Source organism: Sander lucioperca, chromosome 14 (assembly GCF_008315115.2).
Source record: "Sander lucioperca isolate FBNREF2018 chromosome 14, SLUC_FBN_1.2, whole genome shotgun sequence".
In the NCBI taxonomy this organism is placed as follows: Eukaryota; Metazoa; Chordata; class Actinopteri; order Perciformes; family Percidae; genus Sander; species Sander lucioperca.
In genome coordinates, this window is record NC_050186.1 from 6,090,376 (window position 1) to 6,112,875 (window position 22,500).

General features: G+C 43.3%; 2 protein-coding genes across 4 annotated transcripts in view; one reads left to right on the forward strand and one right to left on the reverse strand.

The window, feature by feature from the left end:
* Positions 1–16,816, reverse strand: part of LOC116040046 (clavesin-1-like) — a 21,052-nt gene extending 4,236 nt beyond the window's left edge. The window contains exons 1-5 of one of the 2 annotated variants that reach the window (XM_031285278.2): positions 16,500–16,816; positions 10,380–11,185; positions 8,677–8,847; positions 4,429–4,547; positions 3,426–3,600 (exon numbers count right to left, since the gene is read on the reverse strand). In XM_031285278.2, the coding sequence (XP_031141138.1) occupies positions 3,426–3,600; positions 4,429–4,547; positions 8,677–8,847; positions 10,380–10,481 (567 nt within the window). In that variant the 5' untranslated portion in view covers positions 10,482–11,185; positions 16,500–16,816. Of the gene's footprint in view, positions 1–3,425; positions 3,601–4,428; positions 4,548–8,676; positions 8,848–10,379; positions 11,186–16,488 lie in introns of both variants that reach the window. The other variant, XM_031285276.2, reaches the window with a different exon arrangement.
* Positions 16,817–19,123: 2,307 nt separating this feature from the next.
* riok3 (RIO kinase 3 (yeast)) overlaps positions 19,124–22,500 on the forward strand; it is a 25,871-nt gene continuing 22,494 nt past the window's right edge. The window contains exon 1 of one of the 2 annotated variants that reach the window (XM_031285288.2): positions 19,124–19,482. In XM_031285288.2, the coding sequence (XP_031141148.2) occupies positions 19,447–19,482 (36 nt within the window). In that variant the 5' untranslated portion in view covers positions 19,124–19,446. The remainder of the gene's footprint in view (positions 19,483–22,500) is intronic. The other variant, XM_035991327.1, reaches the window with a different exon arrangement.

Here is a 22,500-nt window from a genome sequence, read left to right on the forward strand (position 1 = left end):
GAGGAAACAAGGAGACAAGGAGACGAGGAGAGGACGGAGGGGAGGAGACAAGGAAACAAGGAGGAGAGGAGAAAAGGAGGAGAGGAAACAAGGAGACAAGGAGAGGATGGAGGGGAGAAGACAAGAGAGACGTTTAGAGGAAAGGAATCAAAGAGAGGAGAGGAGATAAGGAAGGAAAGGGGAGAGGAAAAAAGATAAGGAGGGGGGGAAAGGTGACGAGAGGCAACGAGAGGAGATAAAAGAAGGGAGGGAAGGAAACAGGGAGAGGACACAAGAAAGAAAAACAGGGGGAGGCGATAAGAAATGGAGAGGAAGGAGACAAAGAGAGAAGAGGGAAAAAAGGACGAACATTTTAAAAGTCTATATTGAAGAAGATACACATTTTAATAATATCATCTCTCAAAAAACTAAACATATTGGCCCTCATTTGTGAAACGTGCATACGACCTAAAACAGCCGTCGGGACGGGCGTACGCCGATTCCCACGCAAAGCAAGGCATTTATAAATTTGAATGTGAGCGTAAGCTGCGATCAAATCTCACGTCAAGTTTTCGAGTCAGTGTGGACTTGCGGTGCAGCATATAAAAAGTTTAACAGGAGAAGGAGAAGTCATCAGTTGATCCCTTATCAGCAATGGCAGATCTGGCTTTTTTAAAAGACCTCTATGCGGCGGTAACAGTGCAAACGTACGCGCACGGGCCACGGTGGAGCGCCCCATCGGATTGATTGGGGGCGGAGGACACGCGCTCTCCCTCACAGCTGTTGCCTGGCTCGAAATCATGAAAAAAACACGAGAAAAATAAAAGACACTGCATAAACTCCGCTACTGTGTGTTTATTTAAATATAGGTAAACCATGTAGGCCTAAGATATTGCAATATAAGCCTGTATATTAGTATTAGGACTACAGCATACATATGTCAAGGATGTATAAATTAAATAAACTTCAGCTGGAGTCCCATTTACCACGGCAACACTGTTGACTGCATCAGTGATCTCTTTCCATTCCACATTCTTTCTACAGCCTTTAATACCAGTTTTCAGGCTAATAAATCTACACACGTTAGTGCTAATGTACCTGAGATATCAGGGTTTCAATCTCCACCTCTGAAAAGTGACGCTTCTCAGCCGGATTACGTCTGTAATGTCGTAAACTGTAGGAGCGAGGCCTCAAAACCGAGAATATATTGGGCCGTGATATTTAAATTACGATTGTTTCCAGCCGCTGCATTTATCAATGTACGACCATTCTTACGCTCTGATTGGTGTGATACGAACGTTTCATGAATCACACGTGAAGCCTGTCGTAAGAGGATTTCTGCGCTCATATCTGCGCTGGTTTCTACGTTAGGTTGATAAATGAGGGCCATTAAGTGCATTTAAGTGCCATATTACATTGTTTTTAAAGAAAACATTTTCTGAAATGCAATAACAACCTCAAACACAGGACTTTCACCCAGGAGAGAGGGGTTCACGTCCCGCTTGTCACGCTTGCTGTAGTCGTTTTTTTCTTTCCTTCCGCGTGTCACAGAACCGTACGCCCACCCACGACCTTTTCCTAAACATAGCTGTGTCAAAAGGGACGGCAATAGTCCCGACCAAGCGCATTTACTTATAGCGCTAAAGGGACGGCAATAGTCCCGACCAAGCGTGTTTACTTATAGCGCTAAAGGGACGGCAATAGTCCCGACCAAGCGCGTTTACTTATAGCGCTAAAGGGACGGCAATAGTCCCGACCAAGCGCGTTTACTTATAGCGCTAAAGGGACGGCAATAGTCCCGACCAAGCGCGTTTACTTATAGCGCTAAAGGGACGACAATAGTCCCGACTAAGCGCGTTTACTTATAGCGCTAAAGGGACGACAATAGTCCCGACTAAGCGCGTTTACTTATAGCGCTAAAGGGACGACAATAGTCCCGACTAAGCGCGTTTACTTATAGCGCTAAAGGGACGGCAATAGTCCCGACCAAGCGCGTTTACTTATAGCGCTAAAGGGACGACAATAGTCCCGACTAAGCGCGTTTACTTATAGCGCTAAAGGGACGGCAATAGTCCCGACTAAGCGCGTTTACTTATAGCGCTAAAGGGACGGCAATAGTCCCGACCAAGCGCGTTTACTTATAGCGCTAAAGGGACGGCAATAGTCCCGACTAAGCGCGTTTACTTATAGCGCTAAAGGGACGACAATAGTCCCGACTAAGCGCGTTTACTTATAGCGCTAAAGGGACGGCAATAGTCCCGACTAAGCGCGTTTACTTATAGCGCTAAAGGGACGACAATAGTCCCGACTAAGCGCGTTTACTTATATCGCTAAAGGGACGGCAATAGTCCCGACTAAGCGCGTTTACTTATAGCGCTAAAGGGACGGCAATAGTCCCGACCAAGCGCGTTTACTTAAAGCGATAAAGGAGACTTTTAGCGTCAATAAGAACGACAAAGGCACCTGACCAAGCGTCCATATTTTACGAGATGAGAGTGAGAACGTGTTAGGTGTAGTTTCATCGCTTCGTGGAATGGATGATTAAGTTAGACTCGATCTTTTCTGTTTAGATGCTGAAGTATTGACGTCGTGCTATCATCGTGGTAAGCTAGTTTGATTTTGCAGTAGACAAACTGTACAGAGTTTTCGTTTTAACTACGTTTGATCTGATTCCAAACTTTGGACACTTTCTGTCGTTTTCTCCAGCCTGTCTCTTGAAGTCAAATGCTTTTGCAAATCATTTTGCATCGAGGATTTTTAGTAATCGAATTATTCGAGTTACTCGAGGAATCATTTCAGCCCTAATTTTAATATTATAGCAACATCACAAATTTCATGGAATACTTGAAGAGGTAAAATGATCCTGTAACGGAGAAGAAGTCATGAACCCTCCGGTTGTCTTCGTTTACAAAAACTTTCTATATCAGAACTAGGACAAAAGGACGCTGAAAAAAGTGAGAAATGTTGGAAAAAGTTTCAAAAACGCAGGAAAACAATCGACAGAATTTTTTTTCTTCTAAAAAATGCTGAAAAAAGTGACAAAAAAAACATCGCCAAAGGCGACAAAAAAATTGACAAAAACATCATAAAAAAAACGCCAAAAAAGTGACAAACAAATTGGAATAAAATTGACAAAAACGTTGAAAAGTGTAACAAAAACGCAGAAAAAAAATCGACAGGAGCATTTTTTTTTTAAACGTTAAAAAAAGTGACCAAAAAACATCAAAAACATCACTAAAGGTGACAAAAACTTGTAAAAAAAAAGTGACCAAAATTGTTTGGAAAAAAGTTAAAAAAAATAAATTAAAAAAAAAAACACGCAAAAAAGTAACAAAAAAATTGGAAGGAAATTGACAAAAAAAATGTTGAAATTTCGACCTAGAAATAAAAAGTTGCACGGTCGACGGGAAGCCAACGCGAGGAGGTACGGAGGTGGATCAGTTTACCTGAAGGCCCTCGATGGCCAGTTTGAGGATGTTGGGCGTGAGCTTGGACGCCTGTTTGAAGGAGAAGTTGCTCCAGTCGATGATGAGGATGAAACCGTTGATCTGGAGCTCCGGGTTCTCGATCAAAACCTCCAGAGAGAGAAGGATCGCCCGCAGGATGTCCGTGAACGAGTTCCTGATTGATGAAGAGGAAGAAAAAGGTCAGGAACTCGTAATGTATCAACAGCCAATCAGGAACTCGTATTTATCGACAGCCAATCAATAGTCAAAGAGAGCGTGACGCTGTGAGTCTTAACTACAACACTGGGGCTAATGATTCATTAGGCTCTTTATGTTTTCAATCAATGGAGGTGTGTGTGTGTGTGTGTCTATGTGTGTGTGTGTGTGTGTGTGTGTGTGTGTGTGTGTGTGTGTCTATGTGTGTGTGTGTGTGTGTCTGTGTGTGTGTGTGTGTGTGTGTGTGTGTGTGTCTATGTGTGTGTGTGTGTGTGTGTGTGTGTGTGTGTGTGTGTGTGTGTGTGTGTCTATGTGTGTGTGTGTGTGTGTGTGTGTGTGTGTGTGTCTGTGTGTGTGTGTGTGTGTGTGTGTGTGTGTGTGTGTCTATGTGTGTGTGTGTGTGTGTGTGTGTGTGTGTCTATGTGTGTGTGTGTGTGTGTGTGTGTGTGTGTGTCTATGTGTGTGTGTGTGTGTGTGTGTGTGTGTGTGTGTGTGTGTGTGTCTGTATGTGTGTGTGTGTGTGTGTGTGTTTGTGTGTGTGTGTGTGTGTATAAGTGTATATATATGTGTGTGTGTGTGTGTGTATATAAGTGTATATATGTGTGTGTGTGTGTGTGTGTATATGTGTGTGTGTGTGTGTGTGTGTGTGTGTGTGTGTGTGTGTGTGTGTGTGTGTATAAGTGTGTATATATGTGTGTGTGTGTGTGTGTGTGTGTGTGTGTGTGTGTGTGTGTGTGTATGTGTGTGTGTGTGTGTGTATATATGTGTGTGTGTGTGTGTGTGTTACCTGCTCTGGTCCCAGTTGGAGGCGAACAGGATGAGGATTTTTCGCCCATGTTGGTCCGGAGTCTCCAGCACGCCGGGGAAACCGTCCATCAGCGCCCGCTTAATCCCCGGGTCGTCCACCTGACACACGACACAAACAAACACTTCAAATAATGTAGTTTACTTTGTGTCGAAAAGTACGTGGACATCCAAGGCTTCCTCCCAACAGCCTCAACTCTTCTGCTTTTAGATCAAAAGTTAGAGGTAAAATATCCATTTAAAGTCATACGCTCTAAGAAATAAATCCATAAAATAACAGAAAGATTATTGGCAGCTCATAACCCGGACTTTGCCCAGAAATGTTGTGTGTAGATACAGTAAAAATACAGAACATTTTCTGTTATTTTAAATTCTCTCAGACAAAGCTGCTCCAGTTAGTAACTTCTGAAATCAAATCTGTTCTTTTTAGTCATACTGGGTCCTATTTTAACGATCTAAGCGCACGGCAAGAAGCGCCTGGCGCAGGTGTGTTTAGGGCGTGTCCAAATCCACTTTTCCTAGTTTGACGGCAGAAAAAAGTGTCCGTGCGCCGGGTGCATGGTTCTAAAGGGTTGTACTTAGTGTCTTCATTAATCAGAGGTGTGTTTTGGGCGTAACATGCAATCAACCAATCAGAGATCATCTCCCATTCCCTTTAAAAGCCAGGCGCGTTTGGACCTTGGAGCATTGCTGTTACGATGGAGGATTTACACCGTAATATTTTTATTAGTAATCTTCTGCATGTGTGTGTGCTGCTGTGCGTCCCTGTGTGTGTAACAAGCATAGTGTGAGCGTGCTGTGCACGAGCCTAGGAGCATTTTACTAATGCTCTGTTAAAATAACAATGAAATGCTGCGTTATTGACTTTAGACCAGGTTTTTGGTGGTCAATGGTGTGATCACTTCCCGCTGCCTCAAGATAGCAATACTCCCAGAATGCACCTGAACACACCTCCCTGTAAGACCAGCACGCCCAGAATGCACCTGAACACACCTCCCTGTAAGACCAGCACGCCCAGAATGCACCTGAACACACCTCCCTGTAAGACCAGCACACCCAGAATGCACCTGAACACACCTCCCTGTAAGACCAGCAGGCCCAGATTGCACCTGAACACACCTCCCTGTAAGACCAGCAGGCCCAGAATGCACCTGAACACACCTCCCTGTAAGACCAGCACGCCCAGAATGCACCTGAACACACCTCCCTGTAAGACCAGCAGGCCCAGAATGCACCTGAACACACCTCCCTGTAAGACCAGCACGCCCATGGATGCACAGATGGGTGCAGGTGCATTTGTTATTTAAACGACGTGGGAGCTGGACGGGAAATTGAGAACTGTGTCGGTCTTAAACTAGCAAAGACACTTGCGTCGGGCTTTGTGCTGCGCCGGGTGCAACATAGGGCCCTTAAAGCGTTTTTGACGCTTTTTAGAATGCTACTTTTAGTCTTCAAACCAGATATTGAATCAAGGACTGTAAAAATAATTAACGGAGCATCTGTGACGTTGCCCATTGGTTGTTGAAGCCTCAAGTTTGCCTCTAAAGTTCCTAAATCATCCCCTGCTTTATCGTCTACTTTAAAAGAAATTGAACTATAATTTACTAAATGAACATCACGCTGTACTGAAGAAGACTTGAAACTAGCGATTGAGACCATAAACTCGTTATGAAAATGTTTACTGAGATAATAAATCAAGTGAGAAGAATGCTCCTTTTCTCCTAGACTTCTGTAGAAACAGACCAGGCCATCTCACGCTCCATTTCACCCTCATTCCTGAACAAGACCTCGAGATACTTAAACTCATTCGCTCGGGGCAGCAATCACTCTCAATTTAGGTCAAACTGTTCCAACATATTTCATCCAGAAACACTGACTGAATCTGCAGCATCTTCTTCAAACTGTAGAAAAGGAAAAACACAAACGGAAACCGGACCTTGAAGCTCTGGAACACGTCGAGACTATCTGCCCAATCGGAGTTCTCTGTTGCACGACTAAAACTACTTTTGAACGTACACATGTTCCACCACGCAACACGGCATCATGACGTCGCGTAAATATACACGCCAACTTTCTTAAGCCAAGTGGCGTGTTATCTGTGCACTTTTTCAGCTATCCGCGTGTATGTCTACGCTGTATAGAGCGGGCGTACACATACACGCCACTTGCCGTGTTATCGCCAGAAGAAAGCTACGGTTGGGTTTAGGAAACGTGACACGCGGGACGCGATCCCCGGTCTCCTGGGTGAAAGTCCCGTGTTTGACCCATCCTCCACCCTGACCATCCTCCCCACGCATATTTTCGCCCTTTCATACTATTCGCTGCGGCATCAATTCAGTTCAATTTTATTTATAGTATCAAAGCATAATCATCATAATCATATCTCAGGACACTTTACAGTAGGGCTGCCACCTCTTAGTCGATTAGTCGACTAATCGGTCGTTTTGGTCTTAGTCGACTAAGATTTCTTTAGTTGATGAGTCATTTTTTATGCTTATTCATGCTTAATTACTCATTTCCAAGAAACTTATGAGCACATGTCTGGTAAACACAAGATTTAAAGTGGTGCTTTTGCAGGATTAATTGTGGAGAAACTCAGTTTTACAGATGGTTAATTAACTACATTTATATTGTGCTTTTCTAGTCTTAACCACCTCTCATTATTACATCAACTAATCGATTAATCGACAAAATCATATAAGTGTTAGTCGCCTAAGAATTTCTTTAGTCGAGGACAGCCCTACTTTACAGATAGATTAGGTCTAGACCACACTCTATAATTTACAAAGACCCAACAATTCCAGTAATTCCCCCAAGAGCAAGCATAAATGCGTAAATGCGACAGTGGCGAGGAAGAACTCCCTTTTAGGAAGAAACCTCGGCCAGACCCAGGCTCTTGGTAGGCGGTGTCTGACGGTGCCGGTTGGGGGTGTGATGAACAGTGGCAATAATAGTCACAATAAAGATAATGACTAGAAATAGTAGTTGTGTAGTTCATGGTGTTGCAGGGCGTAGCAGGGCACAGCAGGGCGTTGCAGGATGCAATCGCAAGTGTATGTAATGTAAGTCAATGGAGGCCAAACGGCATTGATAAACACGCTACAAAGCGAGTATGCGTCTTTATAAAACGCCAATAATGGCAGATTAATTGGCGTGTCATACATACACCACTTCATGAAATCAGTCTGTCCACCAAAACAAGTTGCTTCCCGAAGCTATATTGCAGCGGCACTGTGATTGTGTCCGGCGCTTAGCACCGCGCAAGACGATTGTGATTGGTTTAAAGCAGAGGTTCTCAAGCTTTTTTCAATAATGTACCCCATTTCAGCAGTTTTTTTAAGCCATATACCATGTAAAAAAAAAAAAGTCTCTATAAAGAGGAAGAATACAGCGACGTCAGCGATAGATTTACTAAACAACAGCCTTGGACCTGGAAAACAGAAGGAAGGAAGGCAAGAATAGGTCAAAACAAACGACAAAAAAAGGTGACAAACTTCAAAAACAGCCAGAAAAACTTTGAAAAAAGACATTAGAAGTAATGCCACGTTCTATTTACCTTGCAACTCGGTTTTAACGAGGTCAAAGTCTTAAACGCGCCCCCTGACCTCAGATTTACGAGCTCGGAACTCGGACAACCTCGCAGTAGCCCGAGTTCAAAATCCTGTATCAACAGTTGTGAAAAGCTGCAGTAACATAAAGTTATAAGCACTTCTGTCTTATTTGTGTCACTAAATCAGTCGTTCACACAGGAATGTTCAACTTCTATCTGTGGACATGTTGTTACGCTGTTTGCATGCACAAAAAACGGCGTAATGTGTTGTTATCAACTGGTTGCTAACAAGAGCTAACCGGGCTACTTGGGTATGACGTCATTCCCAGAACGCGGCATAACTACAGCCTTGGAACTGAAAAACATTTTCTTACGTACCCCCTGCAGTCCTCTAAAGTACCCCTAGGGGGACATGTACCCCCTGCAGTCCTCTAAAGTACCCCTAGGGGGACACGTACCCCCTGCAGTCCTCTAAAGTACCCCTAGGGGGACACGTACCCCCATTTGAGAAATACTGGTTTAAAGAAAAGCCAATAAGCCAGAGCACGTCATTCGCTCGGGGCAGCAATCACTCTCAATTTAGGTCAAACTGTTCCAACATATTTCATCCAGAAACACTGACTGAATCTGCAGCGTCTTCTTCAAACTGTAAAAAAGGAAAAACACAAACGTAAAACGGACCTTGAAGCTCTGGAACATGTCGAGGTTCTGCTGTCTGAACTGGAAGTACTGGGCCAGCAGCCTGAAGGTTTCCATCTGGTTGAACTTCCGGGCTCTCAGGAAACGCAGGATGAAGTCGTCGTCCGTCCGCAGGAAACCGATGTCCGGCCGCGTCACGATCATGTCTCGCACCTCCAATTAAAAACAAGCACACAGTGCTGCCGTTAGGGAACTATACTGTCAGTCTGAATTAATCAGAAGAATTCCAAATCAAAAGTATGGTGGCCAATTTGGGACATATTCAGCTTCTCCGTCAATCAAACAAAAGTCCCATCTGTACTGCATGTCATATGGATTTTTGTAATTTAATTTAATTGCCAATTTGTTTGGGAATTTGCTAGCCTGGATGCCAGCCGAACTTAACCCCGCCCACAACATTTGAGGTCGGGAAGTTCGGTCTGGACTTGATCCGTTGTGGAGCAACTATGCTCGAACCAATGTTTGGACCAATCAATGGTCAGGGCGGGCTTTATAGGATGATGGACAGATGATCAGCAGTAACGTAATCAACCACGTCACCAGAGAGCGCTTGGGTTGAATTTGAAAACTAAAGCCTTTCACCCAGGAGATGTGAGTTCCTTAGGAGTGTTTTAATACAAACCACGACCTTTTTTTCTAATATTACCTGGTCGTTTTGGTGCCTAATCTTAACTTTTGTCGCTGCAAAACGCTCATGTTTTGTGGACTAAATTTAACCGTAATGTCGGCCGAAACGACCAGCAGCTCGCTGTGCTCTGTACCCGACTCAAAGTCACCTATTTTCAGGTAACTGAACCACCGACTACCGCTGATACAACAGAGGTCTGTAGCCGGCGTCACGAAGCTCTGTAGCGGCTTAAACAGCTAGCAACTACAGCTGTAATGGGGCCTTAAAAGTTAGACCCTACAAGGCCCGAGCCCAACAAAATTCGGCCCAAGCCCGACAAGTACATTTTGATAGACAGCTTTTTAAAAGCCCTTTTGTCAAGAATGAGTCATTTATAAATTTTTTAACATAATTTATTCATGACTAACGGAGGATATAGGCCACTTGGAAGTTGGAACAAAGAAATAAAAGAAGTCCTCCAGAGGCCAGCCTCCGTTTCACCTCCTCAGCATCCATTTACACGCTAATCGAAACGCATCACTTGACCGCTCATTTACCGCGCAACCCGGAGCGCAAGCCTGAGCCTGTGTACAATGATAGAAATTAAGACAGAACCCGACGGAACCCGTCGAAGATCTAGCCAAATTAACTGTTAGCTAAACTAACGTTAGCTTCCCGGTGGAGGCTAACGGCAGACCGCTACAACTAGGACCGGAAGCGTGGAACAGCTCATGCAACGTCGTAAATCCTCGTAAACCAGGATTATCATCTGTGCATGTGCGAACATCTTGCGCATGCACATAACGGATCGTGCAGGCAGCACAGATCGGCTACCGACAGGTATAGTGCTGTAATATTATTACTTTCTCCCAGCATGCATTGCCATTTACAGTATGATCCTATATAACATTAAAACAGTAAGATACCGTGAGACTTTAACTGTAAATTTACATCAACGGTTTAAAGTGTAGGAACCAACGGGCTTGGAGCTGAGAGCCAAAACACACCGACTGACACTTTAAAAACCGTCTGAATATTATCATTAGCATGCTAACAGTAGCTAGCATTAGCTGTGTACCTGCTGGATGTCCTGATGCAGAGTGTCGGGGTTTTCGTTGAGCTCTAAGCGAGCCTTCTCCGTCGTCTCGGCGCTCAGGCCAGCGTGCAGGTGCGTCATCATGGAGTCTCACTCTGCTTCGATTCCCGAAACGTCCAAAATGTGTTTTTCTGTGCAAACCGTAGATCAGTTTGTTCTCCCACCTTGTACGTTTTTCAAGTTTTATTCCAACGTGTATATAATATACATATCTCCAGACAGTTTTGTTTAGTTGTACAATCTTGTCGTGGCTGGGATTTGGTTGTCTTTATCTGTAACACAATCTTAGTTTAGTTTAGTTGCCGTTGAAACCGTTTCAGCTCCAGATTTCGTCGGCAAGAGACAATCGGTGTGACGGTGTTTCGTAGTTCAGTGTAACAGCTTATGAATCAACAATCGTCGCTGCTGTCTTCCTCTACATTGTTGGTTCCTATGAAGCCGGACGGTTTTTTTTGGTTTTCTGACGTCAGGTTGAAATGTTGAGATTGTTATAGTGTGGGACGTTACAGTGTGGGTTAATGAACAGCACATGGGGGGGAGGGGGGACAAAGGTCAGTGTCGGTGCCACATTCACATCCTTTTTGTCCTAATTTTCTTGCCGTTCGGCGTCTCTCGGCTCCCTCCTCCTCCTGCTCTCGGTCATCTTTCAGATCTCTCGGTTTGAATCAGTCGACCCTCTGCTGCGTCATGATGAGGAGGCGGGATGGCGATGACGGGTCCTGTTGCTCTAGTCAAAGGTCAAAGGTCAGTTAAGGCAGCTCGGGCGGTCTGGTGTGGGTCTCCGAAGCCTGAAGGAGACAGGAAACATCAGCGCAGGTACAATGTTAGAAAAGTCCGTAGAACTACGGGCTAATTTACCGTGTTAATATGAATTTTCTGTAATGACTTTTCACAGGAGTTTTTCCATATTGTGATTTTTTTTGGATTAACCGTAGAGATGTACCGATAGAGCGGCCGGTGACCGGAATTGGCCGGTTTTCACGTGCTCGGCCATGACCGGCGACCGGCAGGTCAGTCTGACATATGGTGATTTCATGCCGGTCAACGTTACAATTAACTGACAACATAAGTTATACCAGTTACAGTTCTCAAAGACGCACGCACACACGGACGCCACAGCACGGACGCCACAGCACGCTCTCTTTTTCCTTTCTCTCAACTTTTCCGGTGTGTGTCGTGCGTACCCGCTCGCGGTGTGAAGTGCGTGTCCGGTCTATTCTCGCACATGTAGGAACCTCGTGAATTAACCTGCAACATGTCAGCTGTTTGGGAATTCTTCAGCGTTTTCAACATGCAACACCTGCAAGGAGAAAGTAGGGCGTGGAGGGACGACACCAAAAACCAAAATCACATTTTTTTAGTTGGATATTGGACGTGAAAAGAAGGAAATGGTTCCAACATTGCACTTTAGATGTGTGTGAATGTCCCACACCAGGAGTAATTTATATAGTTCTATTTTATAGTGATCCATTATCTGTTCAAAAAATGTTCTATTAAAGAAAAGATAGAAAATAAATATGTGTGTGTGCTGTAAAGTGGTTAGAAAAAATTAAATCAGAATCGGCTAAAATTGGTATCGGCTGGCCTAACTCAAAGAAAATCAGAAATCGGAATCGGCCTAGAAAGTTGTAATCGGTGCAGCTCTAATTAACAGAAATGTCCATTTAAAGGTACACAGGATATCCTGTAAATACTGAATTTTCCATTTTTGGATTAACTGGGGCACGTTCAAAGCGCTCAAAACGGTGTGCACTGTTGTGTGCAACAGCTTTGAGTTATGTTTAGACCTCCTGCACACTTGCTGCGTGGCGTGAGCGTGTCAGCTGCGTGGCGTGTCCGTTTTTATTTCGGTTCCCATGGTAACAGGTTAGAGCTTGCACACTGCCTGCAAGCTCTAAGGACGTCTCAGGACGAAAACGCGTGCATGCTAGAAATAGAACCGACGCCTATTTTTCACGCGACACGAAAGCGTGTTGGGAGCGTTTCCAGGCAAAATAGAATAGGAAAAGATGTTTATATGTCATTTTGACACAAATACATTTAATAAATGACATTTTGATGTTTGAAAGTCTCTAGGTTTGGACATAAATGCAGATATAAATGTAATTCAAAAAATTGCACCTGTCATTATTTTTATTTTAAAAATATATTTTGCCGTCAATACTGCCGACGTTGTCTTTGCTGTTATTTCATTGTATCAATGGGAAACATACATGAGTACAGACAAGGCTAGCAGCAGCAGCAGCGTCGCGTCAGACACGTTTCTGGTGTGTAAAGACATAGAAAACGCCACGCAGCCGCCACGCAAGAGAAACGCCACGCTCATGCCACGCTCACGCCACGCAGGCAGTGTGTAGGAGGCCTTACTCCCGTTTGGTGGGTGTGTCTCTCGTTTATTGGCTGTGTCACAGGTGAAACCCAATCAGCACAGACGTGTCTGTGGCTGTAAACTCATGGATATGAAAAGGCAGAGTGCTTGCACGTGTTGCTACGTTTTGTCGGGGCTGAACGTAGCCCAGAATTTTTTCTTACAGTGTACAGCACTGAGTGTGCTCTTTGACACGGACATCACTTTTGAGAAACACACTGACAAGTTCATCCAGTCATCCTACAGCCATGTGAGGAATATAGCTCAGAAACGATCAATGCTTAGTTTGAATGACACTCAAACTAGGGCTGCACAATATAACAGTTCTTTCTCGTTATCGCTTTATGAAATGGCGCACTAAACACATCGCGAAAGGCTGCAAAATATCGCAATATATCAGCAGAAAACTGCACATTAAAATGTAACCGTCATTCTTTTAGTTTTGCCTTTTATATTCAATTCAATGTTCAATTCGTTCAATGAAAGAATGTTGGAAATGATTTTCTTTCATTTGTTTTAAATTCAACAAGCAACTTGTTGTATTTCAGCAGCGGAAATTATCTTCATTTTCTTCATATTGTGCAGCCCTAACTCCAACGATCATTCGTGCTTTTTATTTCCTCGCGGTTGGACTCTTGTAATTGTCTTGTAAAGGGTCAACACATTCTCACTCCCATCGCGTAAAATATGGATGCTTGGTCAGGTGCCTTTGGCGTTGTTATTGACGCTAAAAATCCCCTTTAGCGTCATATCTAAACGCGCTTTAACTAAACGCGCTGGGTCGGGACTATTGGCGTCACTTTTTTCGCAGTTAGGTTAAGGAAAAGGTTGTGGGTGGGCTTATTAAAGGTACGTTTCCATGACACGAACGGGACAGTTGGGTTTAGGAAACGATCCCCGGTCTCATGGGTGAAAGTCCTGTGATGTTTGACCCATCCACCCCCCCAACCAACCTCCCTATGCGGATTTTCGGCCTTTCATACTACTCTCTACCGTAGTCGCTCTTAGTGCTACGTCATCTTCAAACGCCGTGTAGCTGCTGCTCTCCCCGGTGCGTTCTACAAACACGCTGAAGGGCGCTTTTTGCGTCATATCTGACGCTGACGGCCACTGTCCAAACATCCGTATTTTGCGAGTTCGGAGTGAGAACGAGTTGAAAGGGTAGAAATCTGAAACCAATTAATAGACTTCAAATGGTTCAGGAATCCTGTCAAAAATCTGGAGAAGAGAACATGATACTATGAATATTAAATACTATAAATGTATAAATAAATACAGGAATACATGAAGGCCAGGGGGGTCAGGGGCCCTGACTCACAAAATGTTGCTGAAAAACCCTCCGCAAAATGATCACAAAGATACGCCAAACTACTACAAACAACCCAAAATGAGTAAAGTAAAGAGACACACGTGTACTAAAACAACCACAAAAAGACACTTAAAGGACAATACTGGGTCAAAATGAGACTAGGGGTTAATAACAGATGTGTACCGAGTCAACCGTTCTCTGGGACATGTTTTCATGCTAATCGAATGTGTAAGTAGCTTGCAACAAGCTAGCGCAAACCGGTGATTAGCTGCTAATGCTAGCTTTCGGGGCACTTGGTAAATCCATAGACAGTATATAAGAGTGGACCAGCAGATCCCGTGTCTCTGGACGGAGACCAGTGAAGGATGTTAGAAGATCTTTCCCGGTGATGGCTGAGCGTTACTGAGCAGCCTCCAACTGAGCTTGAAGACGTAGATGTGACGTGAGCAACCTGTCTGAAAGTTGGAAGTCTTCTGGTAGCTGTGCCAAGAGAAATCTCAATCATTCCCAATCTAGCAGAGACGGAGAGCGTAGGTATATGTAAGGAGATAACATAGACACAGGCTAATTATTGATCACTAAAATGATAGTTAACATTAGTAATTAAACTTAAACAGCTAATGTGAGTCCAAACTGCCTGAGAGCTTCTCCTGTACTATACGGTAATTCCTCTACTATGCGACAGTAAGTCTCGTGGTTATGACCCAATCGTTAGCCTATTTTTATAAAAACGTCTGCTACGGAGCCATAACGTGAGATACAAGGTAATGGAGCCTTTTATACATTGTTGTGTTTCTTTAGAAATAAACAACGGACAAATAGAGTCTTTAAACTCTTCAGATGTAAAGTTATTCTCTGTCAAAGTGACGTCAGAATGAATGGCAGTCAATGGGATGCTAACGGGGGGGTGAGTGCTTATTAGCATCAAAATGGCGCGATCAGATCTACGAGTTGTGAGGAGACGCTTACCCCCTTGGGTAAATCACTATTTCTGTACCACTAACAAGGCTCAAAATATCACCACACTTCCACGGTAGCATAATGAGGGTCCCTACATGTAAACTGAAGTACTGAGAACTTTGTAAGTGTACAGACAGTTTATTAAAAAGATAGTTTATAAAGACAATCCCGTTCGCGTATACAGGCGGGCTCCATCTTGGGAAAACAGTCACGACCAGTCGAACGACGAACGCCGTGCAACCAGTAAACAGTAACATAGCTCAAGTAGGGCGTTCATAGTTCGACTGGTTGACTACTAGCGTTACAAGCTAATCACCGGTTTGCGGTAGCTTGTTTCAAGCTACATACACATTCGATTAGCATGAAAACATGTCCCAGAGAACGGTCGACTTGGTACACATCTGTTATTAACCCCTAGGCTCATTTTGCGCCAGAATTGTCCTTTAATGACTGAAAATTGACATTAAATCTTTCCAGTTGCGTATTTGGCACTGATTCTTTCTGCACTTGTTTAATATTATGCCACTTTAATGTAAAGCCCATTGTGTTGCATTTTATAAATGTGTTGTATAAATAAAGTTGACTTGACTGCCTTTGTGTTTACCGCTAATTAACAAATGTTAGCATGCATGACGGCTGTAGATTTTGTTTTATTGCAACCTTATTTGGGGCTGTTGTGGCTCCCCAAACACTTTGTAATGACATGTTATGTTTGGTGTATGAAGTGATTTTGCTTAATTTTAACCATGTTCATACTACAGCTTATATGTTATATTTTTTTACTCACATTATTTATGTCTACTATACATCTATTCTTGTGCTTCTGCTGCTGTTGGGATCAATAAAGGTTACCCTAATCTCAGATGACCCCCCCCCCCCCAACCCCAACCCCCCACTCATCCCCATCTGCTGTTCACAGTGATTGTGTCAGATGTCGCCCAATCTGTCCACTGAGACTGCATCATGACAAAAAAAAGAAAACCCAGAGACACGTGAAGGTCCCACGGGGCTTTTTTGATTACATTTCCACCCCTGAGATCAAACATTAATGCAAAAAAACACTCTCATTGTGCATAATATTAAAGGGAACTGTTTAAATTCAACCTAGAGCCTCTTAAATTGATCTAAATGTTCACATTTCTGTCAGTTTAATGCTTAAAGTCACCCTGGTGAAATGCACTGTAGGCTGTGTGTGTGTGTGTGTGTGTGTGTGTGTGTGTGTGTGTGTGTGTGCGTGTGTGCGTGTGTGCGTGTGTGTGTGTGTGTGTGTGTGTGTGTGTGTGTGTGTGTGTGTGCGTGTGTGTCTCCTCACCACCAAATGTCCTCACAAGGATGCAGAAATCTAAGAGCATCCTCCAAAAGTGAGCACATTTATTTTTGGGAATGACGCTCTTCTGTGTGCAGTTCGCTGTATTTTCGTGTTATATTAAATAGAAATACATTATAATACTGACAGTGGAGCGACCTGCTAGGTGTGCTGGTTGAATCCCGGCCGTCCTGGCTGGCCCGACGGCCCTCCGGTGGTGTTGGTGTTGGTGCTGATGCTGGGGACGGTGGTGGTGGTGGCCATCGGTATCCCGCGGACAAAAAGAGATTTCACGTCCAAATAAAAAAAATAAAAAAAATCAAGGAAATAAAATTCTAAAAACGTCTCTGAAAAGCGTCAGATGCGGTTAAAGTGTGTCCTTGTGAATCCGTGTGGGCTTTGTAACGTGTGAGGAGGACGAAGCGGGATCCCACCGAGATGCGTTTTCACTTTGTGCTCCGAGAAGACGTCAGGATGCTTCGAAACCGTCAAGTTTTCAAAATAAAGAGCGCGACTTCCGGTCACTACTTTCAAAAGAAAATGACATGTTGTCAGGGTATAAAATCAGAAAAAGATTTACTGCCACATTAAGTACACTAACGTGGAATTTGCCTCGGTGAATGTTGCAAACAAAAAAAAAAAATATATGTAAAATATTAAATTAATATTCATTTGAAATAATAAAAAAAAAATACAGGTAAACAACTAGGCCAGGGGTACGTGTACGGGTACTTTAGAGGACTGCAATTGGTACGTGTCCCCCTAGGGGTACTCTGGAGGACTGCAGGGGGTACGTGTCCCCCTAGGGGTACTTTGGAGGACTGCAGGGGGTACGTATACCCCTAGGGGTACTCTGGAGGACTGCAGGGGGTACGTGTCACCCTAGGGGTACTCTGGAGGACTGCAGGGGGTACGTGTCACCCTAGGGGTACTCTGGAGAACTGCAGGGGGTATGTGTACCCCTAGGGATACTTTAGAGGACTGCAGGGGGTACGTGTCCCCCTAAGGGTACTTTAGAGGACTGCAGGGGGTGCGTGTCCCCTTAGGGGTACTTTAGAGGACTACAGGGGGTGCGTGTCCCCCTAGGGGTACTCTGGAGGACTGCAGGGGGTACGTGTCACCCTAGGGGTACTCTGGAGGACTGCAGGGGGTACGTGTCCCCCTAGGGGTACTCTGGAGACTGCAGGGGGTATGTGTACCCCTAGGGATACTTTAGAGGACTGCAGGGGGTACGTGTCCCCCTAAGGGTACTTTAGAGGACTGCAGGGGGTGCGTGTCCCCTTAGGGGTACTTTAGAGGACTGCAGGGGGTGCGTGTCCCCCTAGGGGTACTCTGGAGGACTGCAGGGGGTACGTGTCCCCCTAGGGGTACTCTGGAGGACTGCAGTGGTACGTGTCCCCCTAGGGGTACTCTGTGAGGACTGCAGGGGGTACGTGTCCCCTCTATTGGTTTGTACTCTGGAGTGACTGCAGGGGTGTTTGTGTCCCCCCTATAGGAGTACTCTGGAGTGACTGCAGTTTTGTGTCACTTTTGTCGCCCTATCTGGGTCCTTCCTGATCTTGCACGGGGTGTTTCCCCCTAGGGTCTTTAGAGGACTGCAGGGACGCGTACGTGTCCCCCTAGGGGTACTTTTACTTTCGCTGACATCGCTGTATTCTTCCTCTTTATAGAGACTTAATTTTTTCTACCAAAACTTATTCCTGCTGGTCAGGGGGTACATGGCTTAAAAAACTGTTCAAAGGGGGAGAACCAGTGAACTAGGTTATGTACATATAAATAACTGAAGAAAAAAGATGCTGCTGGCAAGTTTTTTATGCATTTACATTTCCTACATAACCTACCTGTTTATATTGAGTTTAGTTATTACACAAACTGTCCACACAAAGTAAGATATGTATGTATTTATTGCACACACATCATACAGCAATCCAATACATTAATGCACACAATTAAACCTTCTATCTTCTACTTTTCAAGGAGACATAATCAATATTATGGTTCCAATAAGGTCTTTGCCTACAAATTCCACGCTTTTATTTTGAAAACAAACTACTCGTTTCTCTTCCTTTTATTAACAAACTGTATAACTTGATCTACCTGCACGCTCGCGCCTGTGTGACAGCAGCTGACGGTCACGCGCGTTCACGAGAAAACCTGGGCAGAGTGTACGCGCACACGCAGTGGCTGGTGCGCGCGCATTTACACATATGAGCTACAGGAAGTCGGCTAAACACAATATAAACTTTATTTTTATACACACAATTATGTAGTTATTTTTTGTTTAAATTTTGCTAATATTATATTTTATTATTACTATTTTTTCTATGCTCTTCCACAATTTGTATCCTTACCTGGTGTGTCTCTTGTTCCACCTTCCGCCTAACCCTTATTTTCATAATTTAATAATGTGTTAATTGTTCTCACGATTAATCATTTTGTCTAAAGATGTCCATCACAAATTCTTAGGTGACATAATCACATGTCTTGGTTTGTGCTTCTAGAAGTCTAAACAATGAAAAAATAAAAGATTTTTTACAGTTTAAAGTAAAACAAAACGAGAAAAGCAGCAAATCCTCCCATTAGACAAGCTATAATTAGAGAACTATAAATATACAAATTACTCAAAAGACAAAATAATTATCAAATAATGAACATTTTGCCTATTAACTAATTAATAAACCAACAAAATCGTTAAAAATTGAAGATAAAGCGCATAAAATAAAAGACATCTTGATAACAGCGTGAGGGCTTTTATTGTGAAGGCGTACTGTCGCCTCCTCGCACAGTGACGTACTTCCTATTGTGCCAAGGTCCACTCTAGCTGGGAAACACCTCACTGAAAGCTTCTCTACCTCGTTTCAACCGTTAAATTATTTTAAAAACCTTTGTTGCTGACTCGTAAATTATCTTGTCATACGTATTGAAGTGTATACAACAGTTGCGTGTACGTGTCACATTGCGGCACGTTGTCGTTTAGTCTCTTTTCGGGACATTTTCGTCGTTAAAGTTATAATCTGCCCCATCCGGAGCGTGCTAACGTTAGCTCAGCGGCTAGCCACCATTCACTCCTCAAGGAAAGAATCGATTAATCGCTATCGTTGTAATCATGGATCAGTCAGGAATCACAGCAGTAACTCCGAAGGTAAGAAGCTATTTTGATTTGTTGTTCAAATTGTTTTTGTGTGTGTTGTGTGTGTTGTTTCTCATCACGAAGCTACGCCAGCCAGCTAGCATGCTGCTGTTAGCTTCTGGCTTGTATGTGCAAAACATACATTTCACTGCTTTTTTATGTGAATTCAAGGAGTATTTTAAGTTCTTTTCAACTTACAGACACTAAAAAGAGTAATACAACTCTCATACTATATGGTGAACTTTTAGGAGACTAATATATTTGGTTTGTCTCTATATTGTTATTATTCATATTGTTTTATCATCCCCCTTTTCATACTTTATTTTTGTTACAAAGACAGTTTTTTGAAAGTCATATTATAGTTTCTCTGGATACTTATTTTGAGTACGTGTCTAAACTGTATATTTATATTTAAATGTATATATTTTTTTATAAAGTTCTGCTGGTTGTTATCCAACATGGCGTCGTTGACGGACTTGTCCATTTAAAGGCTGAAGTTGTCTCGCTGTCAGCGGACAGATAAGATTAGCTGTGGGGGGGTTACACCGGGGTGTGCCGTTACTGGAGATATGTTGGCACACGTTACACCTGGAAATAAACGGTGTTATATGTAACAATCATGTGCTAGTTAGCCATTATAACACTATCAGAAAAGGGTTTATTGCCACAATGAGTTACACTTACGTGGAATTTTGGTGATTGGTGCAAACACACACGCACACACCCCACACACACACACACACACGCACACACCCCACACACACACACACACACACACACACGCACACACCCCCCACACACACACACACACACACACACACACACACACACACACACACACACACACACAATAAGTTTCTCTTGGTGATTGGTGCAAACACGCACGCAGACCCCCCCCCACACACACACACACTCACTCGCTCACACACACTCCATACACACACACTTCTCACACACTCACACACACACACACACACACACACACTCACACACTCCACACACACACACTCACACATGCCACACACACTCACACACACACACTACACACACATTAACACACTACACGCACACACACACACACACACACACACACACACACACACACACACTCTCTCTCTCTCTCTCTCTCTCTCTCTCTCTCTCTCTCTCTCTCACACACACACACACACACTCCACACTCTACTCACACACTCCACACACTCTACTCACACACTCCACTCACACACGCACTCACTCACACACTCCACTCACACACACTCCACACACACAATAAGTTACACCGACGTGGAATTTCCCTTGGTGATTGGTGCAAACATACATAAACAAACAAACACACACATGAGGGTTTCCCCCGGTGGAAAGTGTCCTTACGTATCAGAAATTTGGGTTTCTTTCAACCAAATTGTCAAAAAATAATAATAATAATGTGGATGGTTCCCTACAACTATTACTCTTCACAAGTAAAATAAATGATCAGTTCACCACTTTCATTTGGGTGTTTTATTCAATTGAATGGCATTAAAAGACAAATTGATGAAATAATGTTGAAAAAAAGTGACGAAAATGTAGAACAAATTCGACAAACTTGGGGAAAAGTGACATATATAGTTACATTACATGTCATTTAGCTGATGCTTTCATCCAAAGCGAGACTTACAATTGCTATATTTATCAGAGGTTGCACGCTTCAGGAGCAACTGGGGTTAAGTGCCTTGCTCAGGGACACGTTGGTTGATGTATCGCAGTGGGAATCAAACCCTGATCTCCCACACCAAAGGCATGGGTCACATCCACTGCTCCATCACCACCCTATAACACGTCACACGTGGGGAAAGTGACTAGTGGTGCAACGATGAATCGATTAGTTGTCAACTATTAAATTAATCACCAACTATTTTGATAATCGATTAATCGTTTGAGTCATTTTTTTATTAAAAAATAAAAAAGATTTCTCTGATTCCAGCTTGTTAAATGTGAATATCTTCTAGTTTCTTCTCTCCTCTGGGACAGTAAACTGAATATCTTTTGAGTTTTGGACAAAACAAGACTAAACACTGATCCACATTTTATTACCATGTTTTGACATATTTATAGATCAAACAACTAATCGATTAATCGAGAAAACAATCAACAGATTAATCGACTATGAAAATAATCGTTAGTTGCAGCCCTAAAAGTGACATAAAACGTGGGAAAAAGTGACAAAATGGTTAAAAAAAATACGACTAAAACGTTGGGGGAAAAAGCCATTTGCCGATGCATTTCTTTTGTCTCTTTCTGGTCATTTTTGTTTTCTTTGTAGTCAGTTTGTGTCCATTTTGTGGTAGTTTTGCGTCTCTTTTTCCACATCATTTTGTGGCATTATTATCCCCATATCTGTGTGTAAAACGTTGGAAAAGCGAGAGCAGATAATAAATAAATAACACTCAAACAGCTCAAAGACAAAACTTGCTAAAGACACTACACTGAAATATACAGTCATGAAATCTGAGAAAAGTCTTTCAGTTACATTCATTCGGCTTTAGGTGCTGCACCTAAACCTCACAATGGCGGGGAACGCCCTGTAGTATAACCTCTGTGTATTCAGGGAGGGCCATTGAGACAAAGGTCTCTTTTCCATTGACGCCCTGATAACAGCACAAAAAATTATCTGATCATAAAACGCCCAAATTACAACATGTACAAACTCTAATGAAGGAACAATCACACAATAACTATATAAACAATAAAAGCAAATGAGAATCCCTGATGTAGTGAGTTATGCTTCTGCGTAAAATCTACGCCGTGGCTCCGTACGTAGTTACGTGGAGATACCGACCCTACGCCGTAGCCTGACGGCCGTGGATTGGTAGCGTTGCATTTCCCCCGACTCACTTCCTGGTTCTCCTTCTCCATAAACTACATGAAATCAAGGAGAGGTTTAAAGTGCTCATATTATACTTTTTTATATATGTTTTTCCCTTTCCTTTATTGAGTTATATATCTTTTTTTGTGCATGTTATAGGTTTGCAAAGTGAAAAAGCCCAAAGT